The sequence below is a fragment of the Poecilia reticulata genome, linkage group LG13, assembly GCF_000633615.1.
Source record: "Poecilia reticulata strain Guanapo linkage group LG13, Guppy_female_1.0+MT, whole genome shotgun sequence".
Lineage (NCBI taxonomy): Eukaryota > Metazoa > Chordata > Actinopteri > Cyprinodontiformes > Poeciliidae > Poecilia > Poecilia reticulata.
Window position 1 is genome coordinate 19,162,881 of NC_024343.1, and position 14,321 is coordinate 19,177,201.

Here is a 14,321-nt window from a genome sequence, read left to right on the forward strand (position 1 = left end):
ATATATATATATTTTTTTTTTTTATTGAATTGTCGTCAATTCGCAGAATACAGTTTTCACTAGTCAGCTAGGAGGAAAATATTTTATACAGTGTAGTATTCTGTGTATAAATTCCCTTTTTTTCCATTTTCAAAGGGTTTCTGTTTGCGCTATGCTAATAAAGTAAAAGCAAGCCAACATTATACTTATGTCTAAATGTCATTAAGTCATTGCCTCAATAGCTTTATTGCATTACTGGATGTATTGCATTTTGAATGGTCAGACTTATTATGTTATTCGTCAGGCCTTTACTGGGTATTAATACAATAACTAGTTGCTATTCATTTTTAGATCGTAAGACTCCTACGCACTTGTTTACTTGTTTTTCTTCCTTCTGCCATGGGATTCAGGACATGACCTTGAGCTTTGTACATCCCTGAATCAAGAACAGAACAAGCCGTCACTAAAAGTACAATTATTTACCTTGAGGAAAACTCCTGCTTGCGTTTACTCTTCTGTGTCAAACTCCGGCAGCTCTTGGCTGCTCTTCCAGCAGTATTTTCAGAGTCATGTTTCTTTTGACTGTCAGTCATGCTGGGGGGGGAAATCTAACACCAATCGTATAATTAGCTTGGGCTGCCTCAGCCACGTATACTTATCTGGACATTCATTTAGCGATAGCTGCTCGGTTAGAAGATGGGAGTACCGAGAGCTTCTCTTAGAAATTAGACGGAACCGCGGAGAATCCGAAGGGCAGCTGTAACGAAACAAGTCAGATGTTAATGACATTTTAGATATTTCAGAGAGCGGGTCCGAAGAGCTCACTGCATGGAGTTCTGCTGTTTCAAAAGCTTTCATATTTGCGTCGCCGCTTCGTTTTGGCACAGAGCTCCGTTGCTCTTCCTCTCTAATCCACAAACGATTAGAGAGCACCTGAGGAATTGCCTTACGGGCAAGGTGGGAGGGTGCTGCCTCGTGAGCGCACAACGTGCGCGCGCTCTCCACGCCACTGACACCTCAATTAATTCCGCTGCTGCACGAGACAGACATGCTCTACGGAACGCGCGCCGTCAGCGAGGAAAAGCTCCGAATATGCAGGCCGATAAGAACCAAATGACACCAACCACACGCTGTCACATTTAACTCGTCTGGATCCGCAATTGATTTTTTCTTTTTTTTTTTTCTTCTTCTTATTTTTGGGGGAGGAGGGGGAGCGTACGCTCTTCCGCGCGCCGGAGTGACTCCCTAACAAGTGCAACCAAACAGTCCGTCCGTGTTTGCAGCTCGCATTCAGTGGCCGGCGGACGCACGCTGTAAGATGAGGCTTGGAAGCATCATTTTATTCGTCGCTTTCTGCTCTTTCACAGCTTATTATGTGTACGAGCCAATTCCCGACAGGATCGAGGAGAGATGGAAACTCATGCTGACCAATTCCTTTTTCAGAACTCTCAGTCACCTGGTAAGAGAAAACTTTTCTGATTCTTTTTTTTTTTTTTTAGGTTACTTTATTGATAAAGCTTTTACAACTAAGGCTTTGCAACTATTTTTCAGTTGCTTTATGTTTTGGTCTTCATTATTGTTTCTTCTTTTAGAGCAGGTTAATTTTATTTTATTTTTTTCTATTATTTTTTGCTGATGTAGATACGCATACTGGTTACACCAGATTATGTCAGATGCTAATCCATGTGTTGTATAGTCCTCACCTGGTCTAATAATAGATCCTATTATGGAAACTCTCCTCCATTTATGAGGGCTAGACATGTGGTTTATAATACCTCACACAGTAGTAGCAAACTGGACTTTTCATAGTTTGCAGTTACGTTTGAGCACGTGGTTATAACATCAAATAATTCACAAACGTAACAAAAGTATTCTTATTTTTATTTCCACATTTTTTAGCCTGCAACACTGAAACATCAGACGACTTTTTTTTTTTTAGATATCTATATTAGAAACTTTTTTAAAAAGCAACATGTGCATGTCTATAATTTAACATAGACGATAGTGAAGATGTGTGTTGAAGCGATGAGCCATATGTAAGCTCACTTCGTTCACTTATTATTTGAGGAAATCATTTGCAGGCAGGGACAAATTGTAGCGCAGTTACATAAACTACTCCCTTTAAATTATGCGAGGCTGACTGCAGGTTGTGATTGTTCTAGTGTCATATAGTTTATGTGAAGCTGTCAACGCCTTTATTTGATTTCACGGTAAAATGAGCCCATTTGTATTTTGACTTAAGTTAATAACCAGAGATCTGTTTTGAGCCTTTGAAACAAGAAGAATGCCCCAGTGTTGTTGCTTCAGGCTCGAGTTATCTTTTAGTTTTGAATTCCTCTTGGTTGTGATTTCTCCTAAGAGATCTTTTTCAGGAACAGTTGACATTACAGCTGCATTCATGTGACTATTTCGTTCCCTATCTGCCAGATTCATGTCCCAAGCAATGAGGCTGTGAGCTTAAACTTTTTTCATTGTACGGTTGGGACGCGACGACGGTTCTTTTCATTGTCCGTTTCCCTTTTCCAGGCAGACCTTTGTGAGTCAGCGGGTCTGAAGGACTACATGGACGTGATGTACGTCATTACTCTATTGGAGAAAATCGTACCGGTGTCTGACGAGCACGTCAAAGTGACAGAAGAAAAGTTTGACGGCGTGGAGGTGGTGCTTTACCAACCGAAGAGCCAGGGTGGAGACGCCGGCCTGAGGAGAGCCATCATTTATCTGCACGGGGGTGGATGGTGTCTAGGAAGCTCCCGTAGGTTGGGTTTTGTTGCATATTCACAGAGATGAAGTCTTTGTGCAGCCCACTGATATAGTGTCCTGGGCAAAGAGCCACACTGTCCATGAACATAACAATTCAACTCAGTCTGTTGAATGAATAACTTTAGATTTTGTAGGACAGAATCACTTTTCATTCATGTAAGTTAGTGTGCAGTTAAAGAAATCCATTCATCTATGAAGGCTTGTCTGACTTTGGGTTGTCTTTCTGTACAGGCATGAGTCCATATGATCTGCTGGCCAGAAAGATCGTCACTGAACTTGATGCTGTCGTTCTCTCTGTAGAGTAAGTGTTCTGCTGTTGTTTTAGGGAATGTAAACCCAACAAAATGCAGAAAACCTCAATATGAAAATTATAAATGGAGCACTTATTACGCTACTTTTTAAAAAAAGTATTTCTTTGACTCTGTTATCTCAATTTTTTAAAAAGAGGAAAATACATAGGGCTGGAACGTTTAATCAGGATTAAAATAATCGTCACCAAATTTAGTGTTGATTAAAAATGCCATTTTGATGAAAAAACTGAGCTGTAATGAAACCAAAACTGTACAACAAATAAATGTTGCATTCAAGACAAGACCTTTACTTGTAAATGCGTTTTACCCATAACTCCACAAGTGGCATAAGTTGTTTTTTTTACCTTAACTCTTTTAAAATTCTGTAAAAACAAAACATATCTCATTTTAAGCACCTTTTGCTTTCCAATTATTAATCTGTTAATCCAAAACACAGTCATCAGATTAGCCCTACTCTGTATTTGATGTTCAGTCTAGCAGAATCGGCTGACCTCCACACATGTTGATGTGTGAAATATGTTGTAGCTGCTGATGGATCCTTTATACTAACGATCAAGCGGTCACTAAAGTAATGGTGTTATTGTACTTTCTTATTTAAAAAGGGGAATTTAATTGTTCATTTGTATATTTAATATATATATACATAAAACAGCAGAATGTCCCAAGTTTATTTTATCCGATTAATCGATCACTCATCAGAATTATCCACAGAATAACTGATTACCAAAAACAATTGCTAGTTGCATCCCTAAAAATATGGCAAACAGGAACTTTTGGGGGTTTTGTCTCTCACTCTTTTGTTCACCGTTTGTGATTGAAAAAAAAAAAATTCTTAATATAGCTGCTGTGCTAGTTATGTGAATATCTTTGAAAATTTGTGTGAGATTTCCTCTGCGTATTTGTTGTCGTCTTTATCTCATCTCCCTAATAGACTTTCTATTGTCATTTGCTCTTATTCTTAGATGTACTTAATTCAGTGACTGCAGGGTTACAATAATTACACAAATGCTTTTAGTGAGGAAATGAAAGTTAAAATTTTCTTGAGTACGATTCCATCAGTAGTAACAGTAATAGGTAAAGTAGAGTTAAGGAGAAATGCATTACTTTCTTTAGAATAGCGAACATAAAAGTTAGACTGAAGCAGACTTTTACAATCTTAAATCAACTCCAATCTTAAAAGTATCGTCATCTTTGCTTGTAAACATTACTTTCTGAAACTTAAAATCACTGTCATGTTTCCATGTTATTGACACAGAAGACAAATAAAAGTAAGAAGTGCGTTTGTTTCAAGTCTTCTCCCTTCTTGGCATCATCTTAAGGAACCAAACTCATTGGATTTTTCATCACTCAAAGAGAAATATATGCCTTACCTAAAATATTAGCAGGTTATATCCTTTTAACAGAATATCACTTCAAAAATTCCAAGATATTCTATTGATGAATTATTGTTTGTGACATTATAAGTACTAAAGTAGAGTATTGTAGCTTTCTTAAAGAAATGTTCAGTGATTAGATCTGTCCTCTGACCTTCACAGAGTACTCACAGCATGTTCTGAAGGTTTTCTTCACATATCCATCAATAACTTTTGTTTACCTCTATTACTGGACAGTTATACAAACAAGCTCATTCTAGTTTTACTTTTCCATTTAACATAAAAAAACAACAACTTTCACCTCGATGTGAAAAAAACAAAACTCTTTTGCACAGTGACTTATTTGCTTGTCTTTGTCATCTTTAACACAGAAATTTGATCGTGTTTATGTTTCCAGGATTAAAGTTTTGTCTGTGAGCCTGACCTCCAAAGCCTTTGTTTTTACTGCAGGAATAATCTGTGAACTCTTATCTGTTTCAGGTACCGCCTCGCCCCTGCTCACCATTTCCCCGTCCCGTATGAGGACGTGCACCGTGTGGTCAAATACTTCCTCCAGAAGGGGGTGCTAGCCCAGTATTCTGTGGACCCGGGGCGTGTTGCTGTGTCAGGGGATAGTGCTGGAGGGAACCTTGCAGCGGCAGTCTCTCAGCAGGTACAGAGTCTGTTTTTGAGACTCAGAGTAGGCTTAGATTTGGTTTCTCATTTCATTTGAGGGCAGAAGAAAAGGTGGATTTAGCAGAAATTTGTAGAATTTTCCATAGCTAAATGTCACTCATCAAATTTTTGGAATGTCAGTAAAGGAATGAATATACTTCTGAACAATGTTTAATGCCAGAGAATACAGTTTGGTATGACCTTGACTGGTCAAGAAATGTTTATAGTTGTTTTAAGCTGCTTCAAAAATGCAATCGAAATAATGGTCACAAGACAGTTTGATAATCTATCAAATAATCACTTGAAGGAGGAGTCAGGATTTCCTGTATTACATTAAATGGTTGCAAAAGAAGATTTCAGTATATTATTAAAAATTACTTTTTTTTTCTAATCAAGACAAATAATCTGTACTGGTAATAATGATTGTTAGGTCTACCAATGACAGCTAATCACTAGCTTTGCCACAAACTAAGTCTGTTATAATCAACCCACATGAGCTTAAATGAACAAATAAACACACAACAAGCAAATACTCATTTAGATAATCAATCTACAAACACTTATACATACACAATTCTTATCACAGTGAATTGAACATTCCAAATTTGACCTAAACAGTTTAAGAGATGTTTTTTGTCTCTCTCAGAAGCTCAAAGGAAGAGATCATAAAGTTCTAAAAACTGACTAGGGTAGGTATGTTTCTTTTTGTTTCTTCAAAACGTGTCAACAAACTATGACCTTAGCTTAGACCAGTCTTTCTCAAATTATGGTCCCCGGACCACTTGTGGTCCACTGGCGTCCTCCAGGTGGTCCGTGAGGTACTGCATGTAAACAAACGCTTATTTGCCGTGACTTGAACTCAAAGTGCGACGCTACAGTTAGTTGACCAAAGGATTGTGTTTAAAAAATAATAATGGATAAACGGCTTAAGATCGGGTCACTAAAAAGAAAGCCCGAAGATACCGGTGGAAAATTTCTCAGGGTGAGTTGCAGAACATTTGCTTTTCAACACTGTTACGATACATAGCATACCACAGGCATGAATATGTAGGCTGTGATGAATGCGATAAGCCAGTGGTGAAAAGAGCTGCACCCCACACTGACTAACTGCATCTTAACAACTAAAATAAAAATATTTATGTTGGGCTATCTGTTTGATTTTGCCAACGCAACTCAAGTCTAGATTTTCTTTTATTCTTCTGAATTACAAATAGCCCTAAAACGCTATGAGTGCACTCAACACTTGTAGTATTGAACTTTTGTTTATATTTCCATGTGTTTTATATCAATGGAAAGCTTACAATCCATACTTCCAGAATCTGTAAACTACTCGAAACGCCCCGAGCAAGCTTGTTCAAAGTTTGATTTTGGCCTGTGAAATTTACAAAACAGCGCCACACTTCACATAGGGAGGAACAAAGACAGCGAGTTAAGAGACTAATGTTTTCATTTCAGGTTGTACATATTAAGATGTTGCATTTCAAGTTATTAATTTGGTGTTTGTTAAATGGGGTGAGTGGTCCATGGCCTATGCTAGCTGGAGATAGGCACCAGCGACCCTCCCGACCCCACTGAGGGACAAGGGTGTAAGAAAATGGATGGGTCCTCTGCCTGAAAAAGTTTGAGAAACACTGCCTCAGCCTTATGTAATAACTGCGTCAGGACTGCGGCTGTTTTACCCTATTTTTTGTCAAACTCGACAGAATTTCTCTAAATAAAAGACAGCATTAACATTCATAGTCTGAAACATTTCCAAGACATTTCACAGTGTAAATATTTAATACTAATAAAAAACAAGTTCTATTTTTGTGTTTGGGAATTAGTAAAAGTGAATTTCCCAAACTTTACACCAGTCTAAAAAAGCTTGTATCAAGCAGCCGATGCTGACAGCCTCTCAGCAATAATCCAACTTTTGCTGGTTGGGGTAGTGCTGCATTTTCTGCTGATTGAAAATTGAAATGGAGAATACCTCATTGCACAAAACAAACAATGTTCTCATGATAGGGAGAAGTAGCATTTATGGTTTTGAGGCACGCATGGGCAATTTGATCAGCAATTAAGCCATTTTTACCTGATATGGGACAAAGCAATCTTGTTTCATAAAAGATAATTACATAATAAAAAATAAAAAAACTGAAAATTTGCTTTAACTTAATAGCATTTGGTTACTGAAAAGACGACATGCGAATGTTTATTTCCATTAGAGAGAGTTCATCACACAGGAGGCTCAGGAGAAAACTTTAGGCTCTGCAATGTACAACAGGCGCATGAACAGACAGAACCACGGCTCAAGAATAATCCTTGTGCATGCAGGGAGTTCCGCAGATAATCTCCTTGGAATTTAATTTTGTAATAGTGATCAGGGTTGAGGTTTGGGCGAATTCTCAAGTCATTTCCTTGGGCTTTAATAAAGTTACAACAAATCGCAAACGCCGCACGACGAGCACCGTCTTAGTTTGAAAGTGTGCATCGCAAAAACTCGGCTACGGAGTCGTGATGCAACGACGTGTACGTCTGTGTTTGTCAGTGAAGGTGAAGTGAGCTGTCCTGTCAAGCATTCTCTGAGATCAAAAGTGTTGTGTGTAGGAAATGACCTGCAGAGCTGAGAGGTTACGTAGATGACGCCCATATATTTTAGGCTCAGTGTAGTGCATCAGCACCAGCAGTTACTCATCTATGATGATAAAGAGGGAGGGAGCTGTTGAGAATCCAACAATGATGACTTGGATAAAGCAAGTGAAACAAATACTAATCCTGTTACGCAATAGTGGCCAATAACTTAATACCTGCCGATGAAGTAATGCTTTTGGTCATCTTAAATGTAACAAAGCCAATAAAGTAATGATAATGATACGTCATTACTTAGAAATCTTTGGAAGCTGAAGCTGAAATAATATCTCATTTGAAGAACACATAATTGAGAGTGTATTTCTTAGAAACAATTTTTTTTTTTGGCAGTTCTGTGCAGTTTGGTAGTCGTACGCATTCATGAAGGATCCATGTTAACCTTATAAGTCTTCGTTGGCAAGAACAGCTGTCTCCTAATTCCAGCGGCGTGAAGGGTCTATATTGGTTTGTTTGCTCATAACAAGCTTGTGTCTGTTCCCATGCAGCTGATGGAAAAAAAGCATAGAGGAGGAAGCAGCACAATTATTCTTCCTAGCAAAGGCACAAAAAAAAGTACAGCTTGCATTGCAACAGGTTTGCTTGTAGTAGCTTAATAACATTAGGAAGCATTTTCTTAGATTCAGTGAATTTGTTCATAACTTGGTTTTGTGACCCTAGCTGTTTGGATCTCCTAGTGGAATGTGCCGGAACACAGGAAGAGGTCAGAGGTCATGTAACCTACTTCTGTTTTCTCAGTGTCATCTAGTCGATAATATAATTTGGTTTAACTCGTAAATTATTGTTATTGGGCCAAAACACTGAATTACATTATTGACAAATAACTACATGATTGGGTCTGTTACTTTTGTAATGACCAAATTGTTGTGTTATTAGCACGTATTACCTGATTTGTTGCCACGCGTGCATTTTTATTTATTTATTAATCATTTTACTGGTTCCTTGGACCCCTTGGAAAACCTCCCATCCTTCATGAATGTTGTTTAAGGGGCGGCACCACAATTAAATTTGCCCGTGTCCACAGTCAGGAACATCACGTTACAAACAAAGTGAGGAATTTTCAACGTGAGCCTGTTTTAGATGACACCAAACATTTGAATGTAGGATGCTTTTTGAGCTCGTTTATCGTGTATGTTACATATAGACAAGATTTGTTTTCTAGGTCAAAGGTGAATGTCTTAAGTAAAAAGACCCATCATGAAAAATGAACAAGGAAGCTGAGCTGCAGCTTTCTGCAGCTTTAGAAAACCTTAAGGAAAAAAAATCCCACAAGTTTTTTCTTTTTTTTTTAAGACTAAGAACAAGGGGCTTATGTAAAGCAAAACATAAAGAAATGAGAAGAGGCTCGTGATTTTTGTGCAGTTCTGTTATCTGGCTTAGTATCACAGTGAGAGATCTACAGCTGTGTCTTTGTAGCATCCTCGGACAACATGATGCTCCTACAAAGAACGGTTTTGTCTGCATATCCATTTACTTCTTACACGTTTGTCTTTCAGGCTGAAGACATTCTTGGAAAAATCTTTCATTGACTGAGAGGAGTATTGATTGGGGCTTTGTAGACTGGTGCACTCGCAAATATGTTTTCATTTTTACCTGGAAGTTGAGATGTTTGGGGGGATCGAGTAGCTAATAGCTCATCCATTTGTAATTTAAAAGTTTGTTTCACCGAGCCGGGGGATGACAAATCAGCACATGTCTTCTCCAGACATCAAACTGAATAGAAAACAATATTTGTACTGACTGCTTTGTAGGATAGTCGAGCAAAAAGAGGCTGTGGCTCAGTAAGTAGAGTCATTGTCTTGCAAGGGAAAAGGTTGCAGGGTCGACTACAGTTCCCTCCTGTCACGTGTTGATGTGCCCACAGGCAAAGCACTGAACTGTACAACTTGAAAAGTACTATACAAATAATTCAGTTAATTCACAGACAACCCAATAGCTACAAAACTGAAGCGATTGCTAAATTTTTCTAAGCTATCAAAGACAACCAAAAAGTAAGTCATTGTCAAAGTGGAAGAAAAATTATAGATGTTTTTAATTTCATGCTCCTAACTTGTTGTGCGTCTTCATTGCTTCAGACAAAGGAAGGACAAAGTCTGAAGTTAACCGTTCGACCTTGCTGGGGTTAATGGAGCATTTAAGAGAGGCGCAACCGTCAGTTGTGATGGTATTCAGAGACAGAGATACTTTAAAAATAAAAACAGATTTCTTTCTCAACGATTGCTTAACACCAAAATTAACTTTTTGTGCATCAGTGTAAGGACTGATGCTCATGTTATATATAGTCGAGCCCAGAAATATCGATATTGTTGAATTGTCCTTAACTTGTACATCACTACCATGGCAGCAAAAGATGAATGTTTCTTTTGTCTCTTTTTTTTATAAGCCGTGAGTATCACATATGGGGGCTTCTTCTTCAGAAACCTGCTGTTTTCATCTTATGTCACCGAGTCAGCTCGATCTTTTTATCCACACTGTCTGATTTACTTATGTCTGCTCCACAGCTGCAGAAAGAGTCTGGGCAGCAGATCAAGCTGAGGGCTCAGGCACTCCTTTACCCCGTGCTGCAGGCATTGGACTTGAAGACGCCTTCGTATCAGCAGAACAAAGACATGCCAATTCTGCCACGCACGCTCATGGTGCGCTTCTGGAGTGAGTATTTTACGAGCAACAAAGCCCTCTTCAGAGCCATGATGGCCAACTCGCACAACAGCCCCGAGTCGTCCAGGTTGCTGAAGTTCGTCAACTGGAGCGCCTTTCTGCCGGAGGCTTATCACAAAGAGTACAACTACAGCGCTCCCGCTGTCGCGCAGGGATCCAAAGGGGAGGCGGCCGGGATGGACGGGCCGTCCCAGTCGTTCGCCGACCCCAGGGCGTCGCCCTTGCTGGTCCCGGACGCAGACCTGCACTCTCTGCCCAAGGCGTACATTCTGACGTGCGAGTACGACGTCCTCAGAGATGACGGGATCATGTACGCCACACGGCTCCGGGCGGCTGGCGTTGAGGTGACGCACCAGCACTACGACACGGGATTCCACGGAGCGCTGATGTTTACCGTGTGGCCGACTGACTTTCTCATTGCACGTCGCATGACAGACAACTACGTTAAATGGCTCAAGGATAATTTGTAAAAACAAAAAAAAAACAACTTTTGACTGTATAAGTGGGTATTCCAGTTTTCCACACAATGCACTAATGTTTAGCTGAATCTTTTTTTTCATGTCATTTTTAACTATCGGTGGTGTACTTCTTTGGTCATGCTGTTTTTGTTTAAATATGCTAATTTCATCTGTTTTCTTGTAATGGATTTTGCCTAATTTTGAAACAATAGTGAACATGTTTTTTCATTTTAAGGTGACGAGAGAAATCTGACACCTGTATCATTATATGATTGAGCTAGCTGCAAACATAGTGCTTATGTAAAATAAAACTGTGGCTATCATATTAGTTTGATGGACAGGTTATTTTTTTATTTATTTTTTTTACTCTGAACAGAGCTCCTTTTTATTGCTTCTCACCACATGATCTTCCATCAGATCTCATATTTATTGTATCAATATTAGTCTTAATAGTCAGTAATGCATACCTCTGGAAGTAAAACTGTCCCTGCAGAGATTTGAAGAATTCATTATAAGTCTTTGCGAGCAGGAGAGGATTTCTCCAGATGCTCTTTTGGCCAAAGTTAACATTTATCACAGTATGTACCGCATTCCAAAGACTTATGTGCAAATTAGTTCAACTATTTGTAACTCGTTGACTTATTCTAGTTTCTGATCCCAAAGATTGGTCAAATTTAATAATGTTGAAAAGTTTTTTTGGCGGTGGAGTGGACAAGAACAACAAAAGAAATATTAATTTGACAAACCCTCAAATTTTAATGTTCACTTCCTGCGGTAACCAATGTCAAATGTTTTGGTTCTCTTGTAATATAAGGTCAGTGAATGTCGATGTTCCATATTCCATCTGACTATTAGTAAAAAAAAAAAAAATCTAAACATTGTTTGAGAAAGTGTAGCTGAGATTGGTGCAACGATGGGGCAAAAAGAGGGATGGGGCAATAATGTATAATATGTGGCATCAACATTTACATGTGGAGCATATATGACTCTGCTCACCCCATTCGAAAAACAAGAGTTTTAAGTTTTTACACAAAACCCCGTTCTGTTGAAAGAAATTGATAGAAATTGAAGCTGTAGCTTAGGACTCAAGTTTCAGGCAGAAGATTTTAAGGTTGTAATACATTTATTACCATATATGGTTTTTATATTAACATTCAGAAAGGACGTTTTTGCTGACTAAAGCCCAGTCATTGCAAGCACTGAATATAAACTCATTTGCATTTCAGGACTATTTCAGTTATTTAATTTAATATATGAAATGAATGAGCAAGTGACAGCTTGAGAATTATATTTTTATTAACGTTATTAATGAAAAAATGTCAATACTATCTACCTTCTGCTACTAACAATGTAACTTTCCACATATGCCGGGCATCATGTTTTTGCGTCAACACTTTTACGTTCTCGGATGTAAAAATGAGTTTTACGTTTTTTGTTTTTGCAGTTGGAAAATTTGTGAGCCTCGTGCAAGTTTAATGTAAAATGACAATAAAATCACTTAAGCTTTCACTGCTTAAATTTGTTTTTTTGGGGGGGGTGGGGGATGTCTTATGTAACCACATTTCATTAACAAAGCATGCTGTACTTGAACAGTAGGAATAGATAGAACATGTGATGTTACTTTAAGCCTTTTACAGACATATATTAAATAGAAAGTTCAGAGATGTCAACTGTTATTCAATGAAACACTCTGACTGCTCCAGGGTGCAGAGTACAAAGACGTACACATCACATTTATACACCCATTTTTTCATCTCAACCTGGATTTATTCCCATGAAACATAAAGGGATGTTTGTTGTGTTCATGCTTTTGAAATGCGCCTCATGACTGGTCCTCTGTTTCTGAATTCAAATGGCAATGTTGGACTAATAACCATATTATAAGAGGCACTGCAAGGGAATGGTTGCAAATGAAGTAACCTCTCAGGGATTTTGCGTAATTTTTTTGTTTAAGAAATGTGTACGCGGTATGTTCATTCAGAATTCAGTAAACGCAAATTAAACAGATGGAGAAAACATGACCTCATCAAGTTCAATAGAGTGCATCTATCAAAGCCTGAATAGAGATTATATGTGAAGTAATGAAAGTTACCATTATTTCGCATGTTAACCTAGATTGTTTGCTTGGATTTCTTGCTGTCTGTAAAACAACTGGCTTCACAAGGTAACATAGCTGAAGATCAACCAATATGCACTTATATTTCCCATTTGTCCTCAGATATTTTTCCATTAGTTTATCCTTTCTGATCGCTCATAATGCAACTCTTGTGCTTTTCGTCATGTGCTCCAAAAACATCAGATCAAACATTTTCCATTTGCTTTCCCCCCCCTGTTGTTGGTTCCATTTGAGATTCCTATCTAAATGCAATGATGGATCATGGTATGACTTGTCCTAATAAAATCAAAGCATAAAGTCCTGTTCATTTTGTTAAAGCTATGTAGCATCTTTACAATAATACATTTAGCTCTCTAGCAATCACCAAAGGTCAAAAGCTCAGTGGTATGACAAACAATAGCTTCTATAGCTCACATAGATATATATTTTTTTTACTTCACCGGTAGTGGAAAAAGATTTGGTTTTAATATCAACATGGAAAGCAAATGGCATTAATCCGACTTTAAGTTTAAATTTAGCACTTGTTGCACTGAGAAAAAACTTTAACAATAAGAACAAAGACTAGGAGCCACTTAAGGAGACGGCGGGCAATTTCAAGGCATCAAATTACAAAGTCAAATTTCTTTCAAGTTATGTTGAAATAAATTATTCACAATTTTCATGACAACTGAAGGGGACTGGATTGTACCACATGACTGTTAACCAGTCATTATTGAAAACTTATGTTTCTTCTACTGAAATTGCATGTTTTTTACATTTATTCAAGGGTTCAAATGCATCACTGAAAGTCCCAAATGTCAGTCATTCCTGTGTATGTAAAAGTCTAGCAGTAGTCATCCAATCTTACATTAAAGTCAGTCTGTAAAATGTCCCATACAGACTGACTCAGGCATTCAAAATCCGCGTGGTGGCCCGGATGTCAACAGTCTACTGCTCCGAGGTGTGGTGTACGCACATTGTCTTATTCTTAAGCTGGACCCATTTCTATGGGAAACCAGGGTGTTTTAGTGCCGCCATTGCACCTGATTGTTGATGCTCCGTCTCCAAATCCAAGTGTGCTACAACTTATACGGCTTTACTTGATTAAAACCCATTTGGTATGTTATGAGTGATTTCTGTATTCCCCTCAACACATGTGGGAGCCTTTCTGTCAAGCTTCAGAAACACAAACACTAAGAATGCCCACATGGACAACTGTAAAGTTGATCATTTTATAGATTGCCATCATAATTGTAGAACAATAGTATTTGACTGAATTCCACTGTGAATAAGTGGTATTATATATATATATTAAAAAAATATTCCCTTCTCACCCTCCGCGGGTGGTCTGTTTCATCCTCTGAGCTCGGGTCCTCTACCAGAGGCCTGGGAGCTTGAGGGTTCT

The 14,321-nt window shown here is 38.3% G+C and overlaps 1 protein-coding gene across 1 annotated transcript; it reads left to right on the forward strand.

Annotated features, from left to right (window-relative positions):
- The first annotated feature begins 749 nt into the window (after positions 1-749).
- On the forward strand, positions 750-12,330 carry aadac (arylacetamide deacetylase). Its single transcript, XM_008425840.1, has 5 exons — positions 750-1,438; positions 2,506-2,734; positions 2,974-3,043; positions 4,907-5,078; positions 10,207-12,330. Exons 1-5 carry the CDS (start codon positions 1,298-1,300, stop codon positions 10,831-10,833), a joined length of 1,239 nt encoding a protein of 412 aa, XP_008424062.1. The 5' UTR covers positions 750-1,297; the 3' UTR covers positions 10,834-12,330.
- The last annotated feature ends 1,991 nt before the right edge of the window (positions 12,331-14,321 follow it).